This window comes from Argentina silus (genome assembly GCF_951799395.1).
Source record: "Argentina silus genome assembly, chromosome: 1".
Classification (NCBI taxonomy): domain Eukaryota; kingdom Metazoa; phylum Chordata; class Actinopteri; order Argentiniformes; family Argentinidae; genus Argentina; species Argentina silus.
In genome coordinates, this window is record NC_139655.1 from 687,279 (window position 1) to 710,406 (window position 23,128).

General features: G+C 49.6%; 2 protein-coding genes and 1 long non-coding RNA gene across 3 annotated transcripts in view; 2 read left to right on the forward strand and 1 right to left on the reverse strand.

Annotated features, from left to right (window-relative positions):
• The first annotated feature begins 1,932 nt into the window (after nt 1–1,932).
• LOC310806385 (uncharacterized protein) overlaps nt 1,933–23,128 on the forward strand; it is a 62,604-nt gene continuing 41,408 nt past the window's right edge. The window contains exons 1-2 of the mRNA XM_083672462.1: nt 1,933–2,005; nt 8,496–8,576. The gene's annotated coding sequence lies outside the window, so the exon portion shown is untranslated. The remainder of the gene's footprint in view (nt 2,006–8,495; nt 8,577–23,128) is intronic.
• Nucleotides 9,796–11,355, forward strand: LOC310810966 (GTPase IMAP family member 4-like; the record flags this gene model as incomplete). Its single annotated transcript, XM_083678912.1, has 2 exons — nt 9,796–9,859; nt 10,067–11,355. Exons 1-2 carry the CDS (start codon nt 9,838–9,840, stop codon nt 11,353–11,355), a joined length of 1,311 nt encoding a protein of 436 aa, XP_083535038.1. The 5' UTR covers nt 9,796–9,837.
• On the reverse strand, nt 17,039–19,901 carry LOC310817878. The gene is made up of 2 exons (XR_014554701.1): nt 19,354–19,901; nt 17,039–17,968 (listed from the first exon to the last, which is right to left on the reverse strand). It is a non-coding gene; the product is annotated as an uncharacterized lncRNA (long non-coding RNA).

Here is a 23,128-nt window from a genome sequence, read left to right on the forward strand (position 1 = left end):
CCCTCTAGTCACCCACCCCCCCTCCCTCTACCCTCCCTCCCTCCCTCTACCATCCCTCCCTCCCACCCTCCCTCCTCCCTCTAGTCACCCACCCCCCCTCCCTCTACCCTCCCTCCCTCCCTCCATCTATCCTCCCTCCCTCCCACCCTCCCTCTTTCCATCCCTCCCTCCCTCTACCTTAACTCCCTCCCTCCATCCCTCTACCCTCTCTCCCTCCCTCAATCCACCCATCCTCCTCCCTCCCTCCCTCCCTCCCTCCCTCCCTCCCTCCCTCTACTCACCCTCCCTCCTTACTTTAATCTCCCACCCTCCCTCTATCCCTCTACCCTCCCTTTGCCCTCCTACCCTCCTTCCCTCCCTCTACCCTCCCCCACTCCCTCCCTCTCCCCTCTCACCCTTCCTCTCCATCTATCCATCTATCCATTCTTTATCCTCCCTCCCTCCCTCTTTTTACCCTCCCTCCCTTCCACTCTCCCTCCCACTCTCTCTCCCTCCCTCTACTCACCCACCCTCCCCCTCCCACCCTCCCTCTACCCTCCCTTTGCCCTCCTACCCTCCTTCCCTCCCTCTACCCACCCTCCGTCCTCCCTCCCTCCCTCCATCTATCCTCCATCCCTCTATCCTCCCTCTACCCCCTTCCTCCCACTCTCTCTCTCCCTCCCTCTAGCCTCCCTCCCTCTCTCTCTCGCTCTCTCCCTCACTCCCAAAACCCATCCCTCCCTCCCTCTACCCTCTCTCCCACCCACCATCCCTCCCTCCCTCTATCCTCCCTTTATCCTCCCTCCCTCCCTCTATCCTCCCTTTATCCTCCCTCCCTCCCTCTACCCTCCCTCCCTCACTCCCTCCCTCCCTCTATCCTCCCTTTATCCTCCCTCCCTCACTCCCTCCCTCCCTCACTCCCTCCCTCCCTCTACCCTCCCTCCCTCCCTCCCTCCCTCTATCCTCCCTCCCTCACGCCCTCTCTCCCTCTACCCTCCCTCCCTCTACCCTCCCTCCCTTCCTCCCTCTATCCTCCTTTTATCCTCCCTCCCTCCCTCTACCCTCCCTCTACCCTCCCTTCCTCCCTCCCTCCCTCTATCCTCCCTTTATCCTCCCTCCCTCCCTCTACCCTCCCTCTACTCTCCCTCCCTCCCTCCCTCCCTCCCCTCCCTGAAAGTAACAGACAGTAATAATGAACACTAACAACCAGCCATGTTTCATTCCATTTCCTTTGGAGTCTTCCAGCATGATCCTCTTGACTATTGATCATTGGTCCAATCTGATTTATTGATGTGGTTTATGAAGTGACAATTACTGACCTTTTCTCCTTCTCTCTTCTTCTTTTCATCAGGAGCTGCTAGAGGTGAGTGATGACTTGTATTTGTTCCACTAAAAGATACAAAACTCTTTAAGAAATTGACGTCCAACAAATCTGCTTTAGAAAAGACTGAAGAATGTAGATCTGCTACTTGACTTTGAACCCTTCCACCCTTCCTCCCTCCCTCCCTCTACCCTCCCTCCATACCACCCTCCCTCCCTCTACCATCCCTCCCTCCATCCCTCTCTCCCTCCGTCCCTCCCTCCCTCCCTCTACCATCCCTCCCTTCCTCCCTCCCCCCCTCCCTCCTCCCTCTACTCACCCACCCCCCCTCCCTCCCTCCTCCTTCCTTCCCTCCCTATACCCTCCCTCCCTCCCTCCATCTATCCTCCCGTTATCCTCCCTCCCTCACTCCCTCCCTCCCTCTACCCTCCCTCCCTCCCTCTACTCTCCCTCCCTCCCTCCCTCCATCCCTCTACCCTCCCTCCCTCCCTCCCTCCCTCCCTCTCCCCTCCCTGAAAGTAACAGACAGTAATAATGAACACTAACAACCAGCCATGTTTCATTCCATTTACTTTGGAGTCTTCCAGCATGATCCTCTTGACTATTGATCATTGGTCCAATCTGATTTATTGATGTGGTTTATGAAGTGACAATTACTGACCTTTTCTCCTTCTCTCTTCTTCTTTTCATCTGAAGCTCTTAAAGGTGAGTGATGACTTGTATTTGTTCCACTAAAAGATACAAAACTCTTTAAGAAATTGATGTCCAACAAATCTGCTTTCGAAAAGACTGAAGAATGTAGATCTGCTACTAGACTTTGAACCCTCCCTCCCTCCCTCCCTCTACCCTCCCTTCATACCACCCTCGCTCCCTCCCTCTCCCTCCCTCCCTCCCTCCATCTATCCTCCTTCCCTCCAATCCTCCCTCCCTCCCTCTACCCTCCCTTCATACCACCCTCGCTCCCTCCCTCTCCCTCCCTCCCTCCTCCTTCCTTCCCACCCTATACCCTCCCTCCCTCCCTCCATCTATCCTCCTTCCCTCCAACCCTCCCTCCCTCCCTCTTTCCATCCCTCTCTCCCTCTACCTTAACTCCCTCCCTCCATCCCTCTACCCTCTCTCCGTCCCTCAATCCACCCATCCTCCTCCCTCCCTCCCTCCCTCCCTCTATTCACCCTCCCTCCTTCCTTTACTCACCCATCCTCCCCCTCCCACCCTCCCTCCATCCTTCTACCCTCCCTTTGCCCTCCTTCCCTCCCTCTACCCTCCCCCACTCCCTCCCTCTCCCCTCTCTCCCTCTCTCCCTCTCCATCTATCCATCCTTCTACCCTCCCTTTACCCTCCCTCACTCTACCCTCCCTTTATCTTCCCTCCCTCCATACCTCCCTCCCTCCCTCCCTCTTTTTACCCTCCCTCCCTTCCACTCTCCCTCCCACTCCCCCTCCATCCCTCCCTCCCTCTTAATTCCCTTTACCCTCTTTCCCCCCACTCTCCCTCCTCCTTCCCTCCCTCCCTCTACCCTCCCTCCATCCCTCCCTCCCTCCCTCTACCCACCCTCTGTCCTCCCTCCCTCCATCTATCCTCCATCCCTCTATCCTCCCTCTACCCCCCCTTCCTCCCACTCTCTCTCCCTCCCTCTAGCCTCCCTCCCTCTCTCTCTCTCACTCCCAAAACCCACCCTCCCTCCCTCCCTCCCTCTCCTCACCCACCCTCCCTCCTTCCCACCCTCCATCCCTCCCTCCTTCTACCCTCTCTCCCGCCCACCATCCCTCCCTCCCTCCCTCCCTCCCTCTATCCTCCCTTTATCCTCCCTCCCTCACTCCCTCCCTCCCTCTACCCTCCCTCCCTCTACCCACCCTTCCCCCTCCCTCCCTCTCCCCTCCCTGAAAGTAACAGACAGTAATAATGAACACTAACAACCAGCCATGTTTCATTCCATTTCCTTTGGAGTCTTCCAGCATGATCCTCTTGACTATTGATCATTGGTCCAATCTGATTTATTGATGTGGTTTATGAAGTGACAATTACTGACCTTTTCTCCTTCTCTCTTCTTCTTTTCAGCTGAAGATCTTAAAAGTGAGTGATGACTTGTATTTGTTCCACTAAAAGATACAAAACTTTAAGAAATTGACGTCCAACAAATCTGCTTTAGAAAAGACTGAAGAATGTAGATCTGCTACTTGACTTTGAACCCTCCCTCCCTCCCTCCCTCCGTTCCTCCCTCCCTCCCTCTACCATCCCTCTACCCTCCCTCCATCCCTCTTCCCTCCCTCGTTCCCTCACTCTCCCTCCCTCCCTCTACCATCCCTCCCTCCCTCCCTCCCACCCTCCCTCCTCCCTCTACTCACCCACCCCCCCTCCCTCCCTCCACCCTCCCTCCTCCCTCTACTCACCCACCCCCCCTCCTCCTTCCCTCCCTCCCTCCCTCTCTCCCTCTGACTGAAGAATGTAGATCTGCTACTAGACTTTGAACCCTCCCTCCCTCCCTCCTTCCCTGTCTCCCTCCTTCCCTCTACCCTCCCTCCCTCCCTCTACCATCCCTCTACCCTCCCTCCCACCCTCCCTCCCTCCCTCCCACCCTCCCTCTACCCTCCCTCGTCCCTCCCTCTACCTTCCCTCCCACTCTCCCTCCCTCTCTCCCTCTACCCTCTATCCATCCCTCTCCCCTCCCTCCCTCTTTCCATCCCTCCCTCCCTCTCCCCTCCCTCCCTCCCTCCATCCTTTCCTCCCTCTACCCTCCCTTTGCCCTCCCATTCACCATCCCTCCCTCCATCCCTCCATCTATCCATCCCTTTACTCACCCTGCCTCCCTCCCTCAATCCACCCTCCCTCCTCCCTTCCTCCCTCCATCGCTCCCTACCTCTACCCTCCCTCCCTCTCTCCCTCTCTTCATCTACCCACCCTCCCTCTACCTCCCTCCCTCTACTCTCCGTCCCTCTACCTTCCCTCCCTCCCTCCTTCCATCCCTCCCTCCATCTACCCTCCCTCTCCTCACCCACCCTCCCTCTTCCTCCCTCTAGTCACCCACCCTCCCACTCTCTCCCTCCCTCCCTCTCTCCCTCCTGACCTCTACCCTCCCTCCCTCCCTCCCTCTACTCAACCTCCCTCCCTCCCTCACTCTACCTCCCTCTCTCTACTCTCCCTCCCTCTACCTTCCCTCCCTCCCTCCCTCCCTCACTCTACCTCCCTCTCTCTACTCTCCTCCCCTCTACCTTCCATCACTCCCTCCCTCCCTCACTCTACCTTCCCTCCCTCCCTCCCTCCATCCCTCTCTCCATCTACCCTCCCTCTCCTCACCCACCCTCCCTCTTCCTCCCTCTAGTCACCCACCCTCTCTCCCTCCCTCCTTCCCTCCCTCTCTCAACCCACTCACCCACCCTCCCCCTCCCTCTACCCTCCCTCCCTCCTTCCCTTCCTTCCTCCTTCCCCCCTCCCTCCCTCACTCCCTCTACCCTCCCTCTCTCCCTCCGTCCCTCCCTCCCTTTCCTCACCTACTCTCCCCCTTCCTCCCTCTAGTCACCCACCCTCCCCTTCTCTCTCTCCCTCTACCCTCACTCCCTCCCTCCCTCTACCCTCGCTTCCTTCCTTCCTCTCTCCCTCCCTCCCTCCCTCCAGCCTCTCTCTCTCTCTCCCGCGCTCCCAAAACCCACCCACCCACCCTCCCTCTACTCACCCACCCTCCCTCCCTCCCTCCCTCTACTCACCCACCCTCCCTCCCCCTCCCTCTCTCTATCCTCCCTCCCACCCTCCCTGTTTCCCTCCCTCCCTCCCTCCCTCTACCCTTCCTCCCGCCCTCTACCATCCCTCTACCCTCCCTCCCTCCCTCTACCCTCCCTCGTCCCTCCCTCTACCTTCCCTCCCACTCTCCCTCCCTCCCTCCCTCTACCCTCTATCCATCCCTCTCCCCTCCCTCCCTCTTTCCATCCCTCCCTCCCTCTCCCCTCCCTCCCTCTATCCATCCCTCTCCCCTCCCTCCCTCTTTCCATCCCTCCCTCCCTCCCTCTCCACTCCCTCCCTCCCTCCCTCCATCGCTCCCTACCTCTACCCTCCCTCCCTCTTTCCCTCCCTTCATCTACCCACCCTCCCTCTCTCCCTCCCTTCATCTACCCACCCTCCCTCTACCTCCCTCCCTCTACTCTCCGTCCCTCTACCTTCCCTCACTCCCTCCCTCCCTCCCTCCCTCTACTCTCCGTACATCTACCCTCCGTCTCTCCCTCCCTCCCTCACTCTACCTTCCCTCCCTCCATCTACCCCCCGTCTCTCCCTCCACTCTCCCTCCCTCCCTCTACACTCCCTCCCTCCATCCCTCTACCATCCCTGCCTCCATCTACCCTCCCTCTCTCCCTCTGTCCCTCCCTCCCTTTCCTCACCTACTCTCCCCCTTCCTCCCTCTAGTCACCCACCCTCCCCTTCCCTCTCTCCCTCTACCCTCACTCCCTCCCTCCGTCTACCCTTTCCTTTTTCCTCCCTCTACCATCCCTCCCTCGACCCTCCTTCCCTCCCTCGCTCCCAAAACCCACCCACCCAGCCTCCCTCCCTCCCTCTACTCACCCACCCTCCCCCTCCCTCCATCTACCCTCCCTCCCTCCCTCTCTCCCTCTACCCTCCCTCCCGACCTCTCTCTCTCACTCTCCCTTGCTCCCAAAACCCACCCACCCTCCCTCCCTTTCCTCACCCACCCTCCCCCTCCTTCCCTCCCTCTCCCCTCCCTGAAAGTAACAGAAAGTAATAATGAACACAAACAACCAGCCATGTTTCATTCCATTCCTCCCTCTCTCCCTCCCTCATTCTAGTCACCCACTCTCCCCCTCCCTCCCTCTCTCCCCCCGACCTCTACTCTCCCTCACTCCCTCCCTCTACCCAGCCACCCTCCCCCTCCCTCCCTCCCTCTACCCTCCCTTTATCCTCCCTCCCTCCATACCTACCTCCTTCCCTCCCTCCCCCTCTACACTCCCTCCCTCCCTCCCTCCATCTATCCATCCTTCTACCCTCCCTCCCTCCCTCTACCCTCCTTCCCTCCCTCCATCTATCCATCCTTCTACCCTCCCTTTATCCTCCCTCACTCCCTCCCTCTGCACTCCCTCTACCCCTCTACCCCTCTACCATCTCTCCTTTCATCCCTTCCTCCCTCCCTCTACCCTCCCTCTGTCACGCCTGAGGGTTCTGTCTGGTGACTCTGGCACCCCCCTCCGGCCACACGGGTCAGGGCCCCCCAATCTGCCGGGATCACCCTCATCCGCTTCACCTGTGTGTTCTGTCCCCGGTGCTATTTAGCCTGTCTGTTCCCTCATGTCCCCGTCCGAGATTCTCTCCGTGTCCTCCCCGTTTGTCTGTTTGTAGCCCAGCTATTATCGCCTGTCCCTATGATTATATTATTCCACTTTCTAAGTGAGTACTTTTGTTACGGAGCTGGTTTCTCCGCCTTTGTTTTATCGTTTTGACCCAGTGTTTGTTTGTTCCCGTTGTCCCTACCCGTTACGATTAAAGATATCCGTTCTCATACACTTCACGCTGTGGTCTGAGTATCTCTCCGCTTTTGGGTCCACCACACTACCTCTCACCCCGTAACATCCCTCCATCCCTCCCTCACTCCTTCCCTCCCTCCCTCCATCCCTCTACCCGCCCTCCTTCCCTCCCTCCATACCTCCCCCCCACCCTCCCTCCTTCCTTCCATCTATCCATCCTTCTACCCTCCCTCCCTCTTTCCCTACCCCCCTCCATACTTCCCTCCCTCCATCTATCCATCCCTCTACCCTCTCTCCCTCCCTCCCTCCGTACCACCCTCCCTCCCTCTCTCCCTCCCTCCCTCCATCCTTCCCTCCCTCCCTATACCCTCCCTCCATACCTCTACCCGCCCTCCTTCCCTCCCTCCATACCTCCCCCCACCCTCCCTCCTTCTGTCCATCTATCCATCCTTCTACCCTCCCTACTTCCCTCCCTCCATCTATCCATCCCTCTACCCTCTCTCCCTCCCTCCCTCCCTCCGTATCCCCTCCCTCCATCCTTCCTTCCCTCCCAAAACCCACCCACCCCTCCCTCCCTCCCTCTACTCACCCTCCCTCCCTCTCCCTCACTCTACCTTCCCTCCCTACCTCCCTCCATCTATCCCTCTACCATCCCTCCCTCCATCTACCCTCCCTCTTCCTCCCTCTACCCTGTCTCCTTCCCTCCCTCCCTCTACCCTCCATCCCTCCACCCTCCCTCCCTCCCTCTCTCTCTACCCACTCACCCCTCCCTCCCTCTCTCTCTCCCTCCTGACGTCTACCCTCCCTCCCTCCCTCCCTATACCCTCCCTCCCTCCCTCCCTCTACTCACCCTCCCTCCCAACCTCTACCCACCCCCCCTCCGTCTACCCACCCATCCTCCCTCTTCTCACCCTCCCTCCCAACCTCTACCGAACAACCCACTCTCCGTCCCTCCATCCCTCCCTCCTTCCATCTATCCATCCTTCTACTCACCCTCTCTCCCTCCATCCCTCCCTCCCTCTCCTCACCCACCCTCCCTCTTCCTCCCTCTAGTAACCCACCCTCCCTTCCCCTCCCTCCCTCCCTCTACCCTCCCTTTACCCACCCTCCCTCCCTCCATCTATCCATCCCTCTACCCTGTCTCCTTCCCTCCCTCCCTCTACCCTCCCTTTACCCACCCTCCCTCCCTCTACTTAACCTCCCTCCCTCCCTCTAATCACCCACCCTCCCACTCTCCCTCTCTCTCCTGACCTCTACCCTTCCTCCCTCCTTCCCTCCCTCTCTCTACCCACTCACCCACCCTCCCCCTCCCTCCCTCTCTCTCTCCCTCCCTCCCTCCATCCTTCCCTCCCTCCCTATACCCTCCCTCCATCCCTCTGCCATCCCTCCCTCCCTACCTCCCTCTCTCTACCATCCCTCTACCCTCCCTCCCTCCCTCTACCCTCCTTCCCTCCCTCCCTCCCAAAACCCACCCACCCACCCCTCTCTCCCTCTACTCACCCACCCTCCCCCTCCCTCACTCTACCATCCCTCCCTCCATCTACCCTCTTTCTCTCCCTCCATCCCTCCCTCTCCTCCTATTGCATTTAATTTAGCCTGAGACAATTGTTGGCAAGATTCCTTGAGGAGATTGAGTAACTGGAGGTATTTGATTAGTGTGTGTTGCCTTGTGTTGATGTGCTGTAGTCTGTTACACAGAACTCACCTCTCAGTTTCTCCTAACATGGATCCAGGTCACGCTGCAAAGTGGTTAAGGGACGAGAGTGTGGAGAACAAGCTGAAGAGAGAGAAATCAGCTGCTCTGCTTGGTAAGTGTGAGACAGTCTGGAGGAGAATTATAGAATAGATGGTTTCAGGAGAGACGATTGAGACAGAATGAATGAATGCATCAACTGAATCAGTGAAATCACTTCATGGTTTATTCAACTCAGATGGCTGTTGATTGCCAGAGAAGTGTAGATGAGAGAAATTATCAATGTGTTTTTTACATTTTTGATTGAATGATAAAAATCTAAACATGAGTGAATCTATATGTTCTTCCTGCTAATACAACAGTCAATAAATCATGTGTTCAAATCCCCTTCAGAGACGGACAACAAACTTCTAAAGGAGAGGGAGAGACTGATAGAGGATAAGACTCTGGAGGAGATGAACAGACAACTTAAGGACACAGAGAGCAGACTGGAAAAAACCACAACACAACTGAATGAGAACATCAAACACCTTCAGCAGAGAGACACACAGCTGGCTGATATGACCCTGCAGGCGAGAGAGAAAGAGAGACTACTGGAGAACACTGCCAATGAGGTGGAGGAGAGTAAGAGACAACTGGAGGAGAAAGACAAACAGCTAGCAGAGAGAGACAAACTACTAACAGAAAAAAACAGTGAACTAAAGGAGAAAAGGCAGGAACTCGGAGAGAGGGGAAAACAACTAGAAGAGAAGGACAAGCAGTTGAAAGACAGAGACAGACAAGTGGAGGATGTAAACACTGAAAATACACAACTTGGTGAGATGTGAATACACAATAACAGTACCATGTTTGTGGATATGAGTGTTGTTGCTTTCCTGCCCACTGTTAACAGAATTCATGTCCCAGTTTTCCTCTATAATTTCAGCACAACAGATATGTGATCTGAAGACTGAAGTAGAGAGACTGAAGAGTGAGGTCTCCGCCCAGATGACTGGTGAGTGTGATGGAGAAACCTCCATGATTTCAAGAGGCTTCAAATTCTATGTTTCTTTCCTCTCAGAACACAGAACTAATTCCAAATGTTCCTTAAGGTTCTAAACATTCTACAATGAAATGGTTGTTGTTGTTGTTGTTGTAGAGAGAGGAGAGACCTCAGAAACAGGCCTCAGACTCCCCATCAGGAGGAGACGCAGCAAGGAGCTGCCTCCAACTAGTGAGTTATCACCACAGCCAGAGATGTGTGAAACAGCTACATACAGCTCATCATCTTGATCCTCACTTGTTCTACTCTTTATTTCACTACTTGTTTTACTACATTATCAGAATTCTCCATCGAGACCTCAGATACAGACCCCACACTGCCACTGAGGAGGAGACACAGCATGGAGATGAATCCTCCTCATAGTAAGTAGTTGCTGCTCTCTAAAACATTACTGATCCTGACATTCCACACTGTGATTTTCAGAACACACTCGAAACGATCAATTCCTTCAATACCCTCAATTTATTATTCATATTCTTGTCAGTGTGTTTAATATATCCCCTGATTATTAAATATATCATGTATATTTCCAGCATGTGTTGTGACCATTGTCCTGTGTTGTGTTGCAGTGGGAGGAGAGAGCAGCGGTCCAGACTCCCCAGTGTCTCCCAGTGTGTCTGAGCTGAGACTGGTGCTGCTGGGGAGGACTGGGGCTGGGAGGAGTGCAGCAGGAAACACCATCCTGGGCAGAGAGGAGTTTGGGGCCCAGGCTAGCCCCTCTGCAGTGACCCAGAGGAGTAAGAGGAGAGAGGGGGACGTGTGTGGGAGACGGCTGGTGCTGGTGGACACTCCAGACTGGTTCAGCCCTGGACTCTCTCTGGAGGAGATGAGACAGGATGTGGGTCTCTGTGTCCGTCTGTCTGCCCCGGGACCCCATGCCTTCCTCCTCGTCCTCCCAGTGGAGCCTTCTAAGGGGGAGGAGAGAGGGGCGCTGGAGAGAATGGAGGAGATGTTTGGGGAGGGTTGTTGGGGACACACTGTCATTCTATTCACCCATGCTGACAGTCTGAAAGAGCAGAGCAGAGAGGAGTTTCTCCAAGCAGGGAGTCAGGACCTCCAGAAGCTTGTCGAGAAATGTGGGAACAGGTACCATGTCCTCAACATTAAGGACAGGGCCCATGGCACTCAGGTCCCAGAGCTGCTACACCAGGTAGAGGAGATGGTGGCAGGAAACAGAGAGAGCTTCTACAGCAGTCAGACCTACCAGGAGGCAGAGGCCCAGGTCAGAGAGATGGAGGGAGTGATACAGAAGGAGAGAGAGGAGAGGAAACAGAGAGAGGAGAGAGAGGTGAAGGAGAGGCTTGAGAAGGAACTGCAGGACTCTCTGAAGAAGATAGAGGGAGTAATCCAGGATCACGAGGGAGAGATCAGAACACTCAGTGATAGAACAACTGAACTGGAGAGACAGGTGAGAGAAGAGAAGGATGAGGAGAAGAAAAGAGAGCTGGAGAGGGAGCTAAAAAGTGAGTCTGGTCGAAGGGAGGAGATGGAGAGAAAGCTGGAGAGATTTAGAGAGAAGAGAGAGAATGAGAGGAGGGAGAGGGAGGAGAGACACAGACAGGAGATTGAGGAGATCAGGGAGAACTATGAAGGAGATGCCAGAGTTGAAGCAGAGAGAAACCTGATCAAGGTCGTCCTACCTGAGTTACAGAGGAACATCATGATCTCAAAGACCAAGATGCAGAGGGAGTTCAGCAGACAGATGGAGGAGAAGGACAGACAGATAGAGAGACAGATGGAGGATAAGAACAGAGAGATACAGAGACAGAAGGAGGAGAAGGACAGACAGATGGAGGAGAAGAATGGAGAGATAGAGATACTGATACAACAACTGATAGATCTTAGGGACCTAGTTTAACGGTGTAAAAACCAGCCTTAGAGCAAACGCAGGCGCTGGCCGGGGCGCTAGGGGGTACACCTGAGGGTACTTGACCTGCTTACCGCTACTCCACCCACCTGAGCAAAGGTGAGACAGCGCTCCAGTGCTGTGGTAATCTCACCTGTTACCGCTACTCCACCCACCTGAGCACAGTGAGACAGCGCTCCAGTGCTGTGGTAATCTCACCTGTTACCGCTACTCCACCCACCTGAGCACAGTGAGACAGCGCTCCAGTGCTGTGGTAATCTCACCTGTTACTGCTACTCCACCCACCTGAGCACAGTGAGACAGCGCTCCAGTGCTGTGGTAATCTCACCTGTTACCGCTACTCCACCCACCTGAGCACAGTGAGACAGCGCTCCAGTGCTGTGGTAATCTCACCTGTTACCGCTACTCCACCCACCTGAGCACAGTGAGACAGCGCTCCAGTGCTGTGGTAATCTCACCTGTTACCGCTACTCCACCCACCTGAGCACAGTGAGACAGCGCTCCAGTGCTGTGGTAATCTCAGAAGTCTATGATGTCTGTAATCATGGTTCATGTTGAAACTTTCAACTTTCTTCAGTTTCCCAAATGATTGATGAGTCATATATTGATGTTAAATATACAGGACTCATCTGATGTTAGTGATTAACTAGAGATAACCGTCCATCATCAGAGTCCATGGGTGTCGATAGTTACCAGGATTCTCCTGACCAGGAGAGATGCAGCACAGCGGTGAAGTGGATATTCTGGATAATCAACTGCTTGTAGTGATGAATTATTGTGGGGTAGGAACCAATATTTATAATATACTTAACTTTCAGTCATCACCATCAAAATGGTCCAGATCTTGTGATTCTTATAAGTGGAGTGCATGTTCTGTTTTTTGTCGAAGCAGAAGAGTTACTGAAACCCAGTAGTGCTGTAGTTCTCACCTCTGTCCACTAGAGGGCAGCAGAGAACACTAATTCCTCAGGAAGACCAAACAGTTGTCATACTCTCAAACCACCAACAGGGGGCTCTTATACATGGATGGAAAGACGACTGTATCGTGTTGTCATGGTGACCGTGGGACAATGCATACGTGTACAGAATGTGATTTTGTTATTTGTTGTAACTCCTGGCTGCACAAGGAATTTATCTTCTGGGACAGTAATGTTTTTAACTGAATTGATATGAATCCATTTCTGTTCTGTCATGAAAATGTCAAATACAAATGAAAAGGAAGAACATGCCTTGTGAATGTTTCTGTTTAGTGAGATGATAAATCATACTCTCTCTGTCAGGTTGGACAATTTCAGAATATTTAACATAATACTCAGCTTTTATTCAAATGGTTTACTTTTCTGACTGTCACTAAAATATTGCTGTATTGCACTGGAAGGAGCAAGTAAGGGAAGGGAATTTTAAGCACAATATAACACCCACACACATACACACACACATACACACACACACACACACACACACACACACACACACACACACACACACACACACACACACACACACACACACACACACAGACACAGGTTGTTTATAATGGAATATAAACTCCTCCTCAGCTCCTCCTCCATGCACACTGGTTTCCTTCAGAGCCACTTCCATCTGGGAGGGAATCAACCAGAAGAGACTAATTTGACTGAAATGAAGACCAGCTCCACACATGAATATCACACCACTTCAGTAGAGGTTTGGTCTCTTTGAACCAAGAGTTCTCAGATCCAGTTTCATGATATCGACTTGATCTGTTGTTCATTTCACCAGTGTCAATCTAATTCTAAAGCTCTATAAACATACCCACTGATACTAACACACAAACACGTAAACACACATAAACACACCCGCAAGTACACACACGTACGAACACACGCACGCACACACACAAACACGTAAACACACATAAACACACCCGCAAGTACGCACACGCACGAACACTGGAAAAGTAATAAAGACAAGAGTTGATGAAACGGTTCCCAGGACATCCTGTTGGTGTTCAAAGTTGTTTCTCTCACTAGAACTGAGGTGGTGGTGGACTTGAAACACGTGTTTCTGTTGTGTTTCTGTGTTTCTTTCATGTATTCCATCATGTAGCCTTGCATGCTGTGTGAGGGGCTTGTTTGTTAGTGAACCAGTGTTTGTGTGCATCAGATCAATATGTCATGATGTAATACTGTCATGATTGTAATGAAGTATTTCACAGATATTGGCTCCACATATCCTACTCTTCTACTCTTAACATCTTCTAATCTGTTATCTGATAGTTCAACTAAATGATTGACTGTGTATCATAAGTCATCGTGTTCATAAGTCTTCATGTTTTGTGAAGTGAATGACCTGGATAAAAAACCTCACAGGTGACATGGTCACACCAGACCTTTCCAAACTTCTACCTAGAATACAATGATTCAATATGACCCGTATGAATCAAAGAGACCCTCTATTCAATACATAATACAACAACAAAACAAGAAATAAACACTTCTTCAACATATTAGATGACATGGATTCATATTCTCGTCATAATTGGAGACGACAGTTTATAAAAGTGCAGATTTACAAAGCTAGAATGGACGCGCGAGCGAGACTGGCCTCACACATCAAACGGCGCGAAAGAGGCTGCGCTCGTGTACGTCATCCACCACAGCCAACAGATTATGAATGAATATATATTAATATATATATTTAATGCTTATATTCAATATTATGAATGAATATATATTCATATATATTTACAGATTGACACCAAAAACATCTGGTTTTCAAAAAAGCATAAATCCTGACAGTCAGTGGTGTGGTGGCCTGGCACGAGCACACAGCTGCTCCCTGATCAAAGAAATGACAACGAATGAAACCAGCAACGGTTCTCCTGCTAACGTCAGTTTACCTCAGGATCGGATTCACTGTTTACATGGATATTACACATCGGATATTCATTAGAGCGACATACAATAGTAACATAAACTACATACAACAGTTTGATCCATCACAGACCACATTTTACAACTTTTGTTCATTTATATTCGACGGAGCGGACCTGAAACAGTTTACCTCTCAGATGTTACTGGACTCTGACGAGCACTGCGCGCGCACGCACACGTGAAGCCCAAAAGAAATACCAGGTGGAAAAAAGAAAATACATAAAAAGATGATTTGGCGAAATTGATCCTGTTCATATACGAACCTGTTACAGAAACAAGGAGACTTTAATATAGAATTAGATGCGGCCCTAGGTTTGGAACTTACTACAGGTTTCCGGAAGCGTTGCTATGACGACAGCGTTCTTTGGCTCCCTGACCAACAAGCAGCGAAAGAATAATAATGGAAGTTTATCCAACTTTTTAGACTGTCCCTCAAATCACTTTGCAACAGTATATTGTTGGTATGTTGTGTTTCACATCTAATCCGAGGACAAATCGATTTATAGAGAAGAGATTTCAAAGGAAACATTCATTGGACAAATCAAAGAAAGTTTGAATGCCAACTGTTGACTTTTGCAAGTGGACTTTTCCATGATCTCTCCGTTGATTACTTCTGACAAACTCTAGTTCGGGTAAGTCAAGTGCAGCGTCTTGAACCAAAAGTGAATGTGAGTTCAGCTGTCGACTACATGTTCAATTAAAAAGGCAACTATTTGGTTATTGGGATATCGCCTATCTAACAGGGATGAGTGCAGCCGGCGCACCACGGCAGAAGCTGCCGGTCTTACCGGACAGAAATAATCCCCAGAAACGCTCACCTGCCCTCGAGTTAACGAGTCCACGAATCAGGTGGGTGTCAAACTGACTGCTTTATTCGTAGAAATGTGTTCATTTTGGGTCATATATCGAGATGATAGTTAGGCTGTAAGACGAGGCTAAAATGTCACTGTTCTTTCAAGGAGGCAGAAACAGGCGAGAGAATGGGAACCACCTCAGCCGGCTCAGGGCAGAACCCCCACCGTGTCCAAGGAGGACGTCGCGCTGTGAGTCTCTCAGCTGTTCGCCTCCTGTCTCTCCTCAGGGCGCAGGTCCATAACAGTGCAGTTCACACGTTCACCAGCAGGGGTCCTCACTACCCAACATATGAAACCCTACCGTACTGCATGGTCGTGACCAATCACTGTCTCCCAACCTACGGTGTTGGGGAAGAGTGTTGCTCAACGATTAGATTAACAACGTTTAGTTGTAGTTTGGTGGTAGTTAAACTAAATTCAATTCAATTTTTTTCTTTTTTAAAAAAACATATTTCACTATTTTTTTGGCCATGTAGCAGTTTGAGATACTATAATGACATTTCATCAATTGATGTACTTTTTAAAAGTAGCTTTTGTTTGACAAACTATATTTCTCACAATGGAAGCTGTAGTGGAGTTCAACTTCTTCCCCGGTGAAGTAATTGATCATTTAGATCATTTATTATTATTGACAGGTACCTATTGTGATATTTCACCGCCTAGATTGCTGTGTTGATAGGCCCGTTGCCATGGTGATTGAATTTTGAAGCGGTCTATTTCAGTGGATGCATCAAAAGCTAAACGGTCTTGTGTAACTGCCTAGTTAACATTATTAGCATGACTGACATTACTAACATTATTAACATTATTAACTGCAATTAATATTCATCACTGAAGTGCACACAAAAGCACGTGTGGATGTTTCCATCTGCACCTTGGTAGGAAGGATGCTACGCTAGTTGGTTGGTAAAAGCAGCTCCTCCGTCCGGCCCATGCCCTACTGTAGCTAATGACATTGCCAATGTCGCTTACTTCACATATCAGAAGTTCAGACAGTCACAGTTAGCCTGTTAGTGTCTGCAGTCTTTATTTCACAGTACCAGAACACGTCCACGTACGGACAGCTGGTTGTAATTTGTCCTACAGCATGTTTCAGATAACAGAGATAGCTGCTAAATAAGCTAACTAGCCGTGCAGTATCGCTGGGGGATCCTTGGCACACTTCCGTAGCAACCTGGTCAAAGTAGTAAGTAAGTCAAAAACAAAGATATTTATTCCAAAATTACATGAACTATTATCCTTGCATTAAGATGGACTCAATTCAACTTATTTAGTGATTTGTTGATGACATTTTTGGATTTTAGCTAATTTTAAGAGTTTCATAGCAAAAGGTCTAAATACTTATGTACATTCTGTATTTCAATTTTAAGAAATGTACTGAAATTTCTAAAAACCTGTTTCCTTTGTCATTTTGGGGTATTGTGTGTGGATTGATGACAAATTCTTTGAATTTAATACATTTTAAATTGAGTCTATAACACAACAAAATGTGGAAAAAGTGAAGGGGTTTGAATACTTTCCGAAGGCACTGTATGTGATGGTCTACATGACAGTTTTATTTTGCTTGCATTCCTATGAAGTTGAGGTGAGCACATGTAAATTACAGTACTTCAATTCTGGTAATCTAATCAGATGCAATGATAGAAGTTATCGGTAATATAACCGATGTGAGAAAACGTGTTCTTTATTTGAAGGAGAAGACAAACTACTTCTTACTTTTAGCTATTTATTTATATGTCAGAATTCTAGGCTTGTACAAGGACCACTTTTGGTGAAGAAAATCACAGTCAGCAAGCTGTTAATCTGTAACCAACCCTCCAAAAATGGATGCATTCAAACAGTCAAACAAAGTATTTACAGAATACAAAATGATTATGCTATTTGGTTGGGGAGGAAGATTCAAGATTCAAGATTCAAGATTTCTTTATTTGTCACGTGCATACAAGTACACAGTGAAATGCAAAAGTGACAGTGCCACAGAGTAGTGCAACAACACAATAAGTTTTAAAATACAATAAAATAAAAATAGAAGTACTAAAAAATATACAGTATGGACAGTATAAACAGTATAAACAATATGAACAGTATAGCCAGTAAGCAATATAAATAGCAGATGGATGATTATGTGTGTGCATATGTGTTAGAATGACAGTGCATGTGTGAGTGACTTGAGGGGGGCACTGGTGGGGTCATCGTTGACAATTCTGATGGCATGGGGGAAGAAACTCAGTCTTAGCCTCTCTGTTTTTGCTGCATGACAGCGGAGGCGTTTTCCTGACGGCAGCGTTTTCCTGAGGAACCGTGGTTTAGACTTGGCATCCCTTGTTGTTCACGGACTGGTCACACCATTCATCCCAGCTGCGGAGTCAGCACCCTGTAAGAGATAAGATACCTACTCTGGTATGTCCTCCCTAGCCTGTCCTCCCTAGCCTGGTACTTTTCCACTATAGCTCTTTGTGTAAGCGTGTGTTGCAACATCTTTCTTGATGACCTGGCTCAACCTCTCCATGTATTAATCCAACGTACTATGGGACTAATGCTTGATCCATCGCTCATTTATCAACAGGCCACCACATTAGTAAATTTAGCACACTGCAGTAATGTATTTTTATTATAGCAATAATAAACTGTTTTTATAAAAATAATTTCTAACAAAACCCCTCCTTTCACACCTTTTAAGGTGTGAACCAAAAATAAACTGTTTTTTATAAAAAAATTCTCAACAAAAAAATTCTCAACAAAACCCTCCTTTCACACCCCTTAAGGTGTGAACCAAACCTTTACCACAGGAGTCTTCGGTGTTGCGGTCTCGGGCTCTGCCTCCACCTGCCGTACCTGGTTAGACAAAACTCGAGACAAGTTAGTCAATGCATTCATGTAGTCATTGCAATTTATTTGCCAAATGTCTAAGGACGGCAGGTGGCCTCCATGTCTTGGAGGACCTGGCATTTGAGCGACCTGTCAACAACTCATTGGGCATTAGATGTGTTTTGCTGTTTGGTGAGTTCCTCATCGACATCAGTGCTAGGGGAAGTGCATCTAGCCATGTCAATCTGGTGTCGTGGCATACTGGTTGGGAATGAGTTCATTCCTTAGCCATTTTACTTCAGTGCTGGCTGTCTCTTTTTTACAGGGAGTGGCTTCCTCCCACTAAGTGAACCTATCCACCATTACTAGTAAGTATTTGTAGCCTTTCACTCTGTTGTCTGCACCCATATCTGATGTCCTTGAATGGTGCGTCTGGTACTGGGAACTTTCCCATGGGACACTTGTAGACCATCTTTGGGTCGTGGTCATTGCATGTGTCACATTCTGTCACATAGTTTTCCACCATGCTGGTCATGTGTGGATGAATTTTGATTTTAATCAAATTAGTGTCAATCAGCGGCCTGTATAGATGGGGTCAAGCAGTAGTTCCAAAACTTGAACACTATATAGAGCTAATCAGTAATTGCTGAACATAAACATTAAATGGAGCTTAATCATTAATTACTGAACATGAACACTAGTTGGAGCTAATCAATAATTGCTAAACATGAACATTAAATGGAGCTAATCAATAAAGCTGAACTTGAACACTAGATGAAGCCAAAACACTAGTTGCTCTGTTTTAAGGAAGTAACGAGACAAAGAAAACTTTTCAGGGTGGGGCCGGCCTCCCACTTACTGAACAACCACAACAACAGTAGAGCAAACTCTCGCACAATTTCTATAACAGTTTACACCAACATGTTTTCATCAGTCTTCACTTTCTTTTACCTTCAAACACAATTACTCTCCAAACGCTCTCACCTCCCTCAGCTTCAATGCTTTATTTATTCACACAACCTGGTCCCATACGCTCTCCACTCATAACAAGATTAACTCTAACACACAACAACATTTACAGGACTTTAACCTGAAAAGGATTTTACCCCAGAACAATAGAATTTATCAGGACTCGAACCTGAAAGGACTTGAACCTATTTATCAGGACTCTAACCTGAAAGGACTTGAACCTATTTATCAGGACTTTAACCTGAAAGGACTTGAACCTATTTATCAATAGAATTCTGACATATATTGCTTTGATTGTTACATTTTCATTAACGGTTTCATTACGTATACATAGATTTATAAATTTGGTAGTTGGTTTACTCTTACAACCTCCACACTCACAGTCTACACTATTCAAAGTTAACTATGCAGAATTCGGTTTATAACAACAGGTTTCTGCTTACCTTTTGTTTTTGGCGCGCCTCTGTGAGTGTTGAGGGGTTACAAGAAAACAACTCCGTCAGCGTCCGTCTCCCGGACTTCGCCGTCGGTTCAATTCGGTCCAATTTCTTCTCTTCAAATCACGTCGAGACGTCACCAAATTTGTGGGAAAACGTGTTATTTTTTTGAAGGAGAAGACAAACTGCTTCTTACTTTTAGCTATTTATTTATATGTCAGAATTCTAGGCTTGTACAAGGACCACTTTTGGCGATGAAAATCACAGTCAGCAAGCTGTTAATCTGTAACCAACCCTCCAAAAATGGATGCATTCAAACAGTCAAACAAAGTATTTACAGAATACAAAATGATTATGATTGGCTATTTGGTTGGGGAGGAGCCGCGGTTTAGACTTGGCTCTCCTCTCGTTGGTGTTTTAGGCCGGTCCTGGTCCTGGTCCTGGTCCTAGTCCTGGTCCTGGTCCTGGTCCTGGTCCTGGTCCTGGTCCCAGCCCCTGACACTCGATCCGTTCCAGGTAGAGATATCGCCAGTCCGTTCCCTCTTGGGAACGAGTTGACCTGCTGAAGAAAACATACACCTACTCTGATTTGTCCTTTCCTAGCCTAGTATTTTTCCATTACATCATTCTTGTGTTATGTGTGTGTTGCAACATCTTGATGACCTGACCCTAACCTCTTCATGTATTAATCCAATGTACCATGGAACTAATGCTTGATTCATCTCTCATTTATCAACAGGCCATCACATTAGTAAATTTCAGATGATTAAAAAACATATTAATTCAATTGATTTGCATATGGAATATCAAATACAATTAGTACATTTAATCACCCTAAATAAAGAACTGAATAGCTTTATTTACTCGTCTGCTACTGAGCATTATAATGCAACTGTTTTTATAAAAATAATTTCTAACAAACCCTTCCTTCAACACACCTCCCAGTTGGAGGGTTAGAAAGCCTTCCTTCAACACACCTCCCAGTTGGAGGACAAGGAGGTGAGCAGTATTTCGTTGATAATATGTTTACAGCAGTGCAATCCATGAAGCTAAGTTTTGGGGGGTTAAGGCTCATACCAACTGATTTTGAATATTTTAATGTATGCTGTATTACCATGTGAGCAGCTAGCTGGCTAGCAAACATGGAATATAACTTTAGCTAATGGTAACATTTAGCTTATTTAGTTCTTCTAGTAATGTACATTGACAACTGGCCCATTAAAATAACATTGTTAGCTTGCTGGACAACATTTAAGCTAGTTCATGTGGTGTAAAGGGGCTATTGCCACTTTTGCTACCCTTTTTATGATTTTTTGATCAACCACTGCTACTAATCAAGTATGCAGCCCAGCTCATTCCAAATCAATCAGCAGAATGTTAATGTATTTTGATAACTCATGTACGTCTGACATTCATACATCAGTGGTCAATGACAGTAGGCTCAGTATTGGGTAATTAACACTAGACTACAGTAGAGCTACCAGTCTATTAAACTACGGGTCGTTGAATTTGGAGGGGGCGCTCCTGCTCCCTCGCACCGTGGATCCTCACCAATTTGCCTACAGGCAAAACAGATCCACTGACGATGCCATCGCCATCGCCACCGCACTCCACTCTGCCCTCACCCACCTGGAGAAGAGGAACACCTACGTGAGGATGCTGTTCGTTGACTACAGTTCAGCATTCAACACTATTGTCCCCTCCAGGCTCGACACCAAGCTGAGAAACCTAGGCCTCAACCCCGGCCTATGCGACTGCATACTGGGCTTCCTGTCGGACCGACAACAGATGGTGAGAATGGGCTCGAAGACCTCCACCCCCCTAACCCTCAACACATGAGCCCCCCAGGGCTGTGTCCTGAGTCCCCTCTCTACTCCCTGTACACCCACGACTGCGTGGCCACTCATGGCTCCAACTCGCTGATGACACCACAGTGATTGGCCTGATCACAGACGGCGATGAGACGGCCTACAGGAGAGAGGTCGACCGCCTGGCCCAGTACAGCCAGGAGAACAACCTCTCTCTCAACACCGACAAGACCAAGCAGCTGGTGGTGGACTTAAGGAAGAAAGGCCGGGAACAGGACCCTATCACCATCAACGGGTCCGCAGTAGAGAGGTTTAACACCTTTAAGTTTCTTGGCGTCCATATCTCCAACGACCTCATCTGGGACGAGCACACCAATCAGGTGTTGAAAAAGGCACAGCAGCGCCTTTTTCACCTCAGGCGGCTGAGGAAGGTTGGCATGGGGCCCAAGATTCTGCGGGACTTCTACAGGGGCACTACTGAGAGCATCCTGACGGGATGCATCACTGCCTGGCACGGCAACTGCACCGCCCTCAACCGCAAGGCGCTGCAGGTGGTGCGGACAGCTGAACGCATCAGTGGATGTGAGTTTCCCTCCATCCAGGACATGTACAACAAACGATGTGTCAGCAAAGCCCAGAGGATCATCAGGGACCCCAGCCACCCCAACCACAGCCTGTTTGAACTGATGCCGTCCAAAAGACGGAGCCTCCTCCGGGGCCTCAGGGCCAAAACTCAGAGGCTCACCAACAGCTACTTCCCCCAGGCCATCAGGCTCATGAACAAGCCTACTCCAGACTCATGACTTTACCCCCAGCACACCCACAGAATGGACTCTACCAGCACACCCACAGAATGGACTCTACCAGCCCACAGTCACTTTAACAACACCTCTTACACCAATGGCACAGCGCAATAATAATGACATTCCACTGACCCACTTTACTTTTGTACTTTTTACTATTTATACAGCAATTGTGTCTATTGTCTTTTGTGTCTCCAACAACCGTCACTGTCCAACTGTCTCACTTATCTTGTACTTATGTCACTTATTGTCTTGTCCTTATTTCATTGCACTACTGCTTATTTGTATTATTTGTATTGTATGCTGCATTGTCATGGAACCAAGCCTAAGAATTTTACTCCCAGCACTTGTGTATGAGACAATAAACTTGAAACACACACACACCAACACACACACACCAACACACCAGCTGGGGGTGGAGGGCTGAGGCTGGGGGGTGAGGGGAGGAGAGGGGTGAGAAGAGGAACAGGGGGAGGAGAGGGGTGAGAAGAGGAACAAGGGGAGGAGAGGGGTGAGAAGAGGAACAAGGGGAGAAGAGGGGTGAGAAGAGGAACAGGGGGGAGGAGAGGGGTGAGGAGAGGAACAGGGGGACGAGAGGGGTGAGAAGAGGAACAAGGGGAGGAGAGGGGTGAGAAGAGGAACAAGGGGAGGAGAGGGGTGAGAAGAGGAACAAGGGGAGAAGAGGGGTGAGAAGAGGAACAGGGGGGAGGAGAGGGGTGAGGAGAGGAACAGGGGGACGAGAGGGGTGAGAAGAGGAACAAGGGGAGGAGAGGGGTGAGAAGAGGAACAAGGGGAGGAGAGGGGTGAGAAGAGGAACAAGGGGAGGAGAGGGGTGAGAAGAGGAACAAGGGGAGGAGAGGGGTGAGAAGAGGAACAAGGGCAGAAGAGGGGTGAGAAGAGGAACAGGGGGGAGGAGAGGGGTGTGTTTGGCACTGAGGGGAGGAACAAGGGGAGGAGAGGGGTGAGAAGAGGAACAAGGGGAGGAGAGGGGTGAGAAGAGGAACAAGGGCAGAAGAGGGGTGAGAAGAGGAACAGGGGGGAGGAGAGGGGTGTGTTTGGCACTGAGCCAGGATTGGGCCTCCTCCCTGGTTCTACAGAACTGCTGAGATTTCCAGAGAAACTAAGATACACTCAAGAAATCACACATACACACACATGCACCCATACACA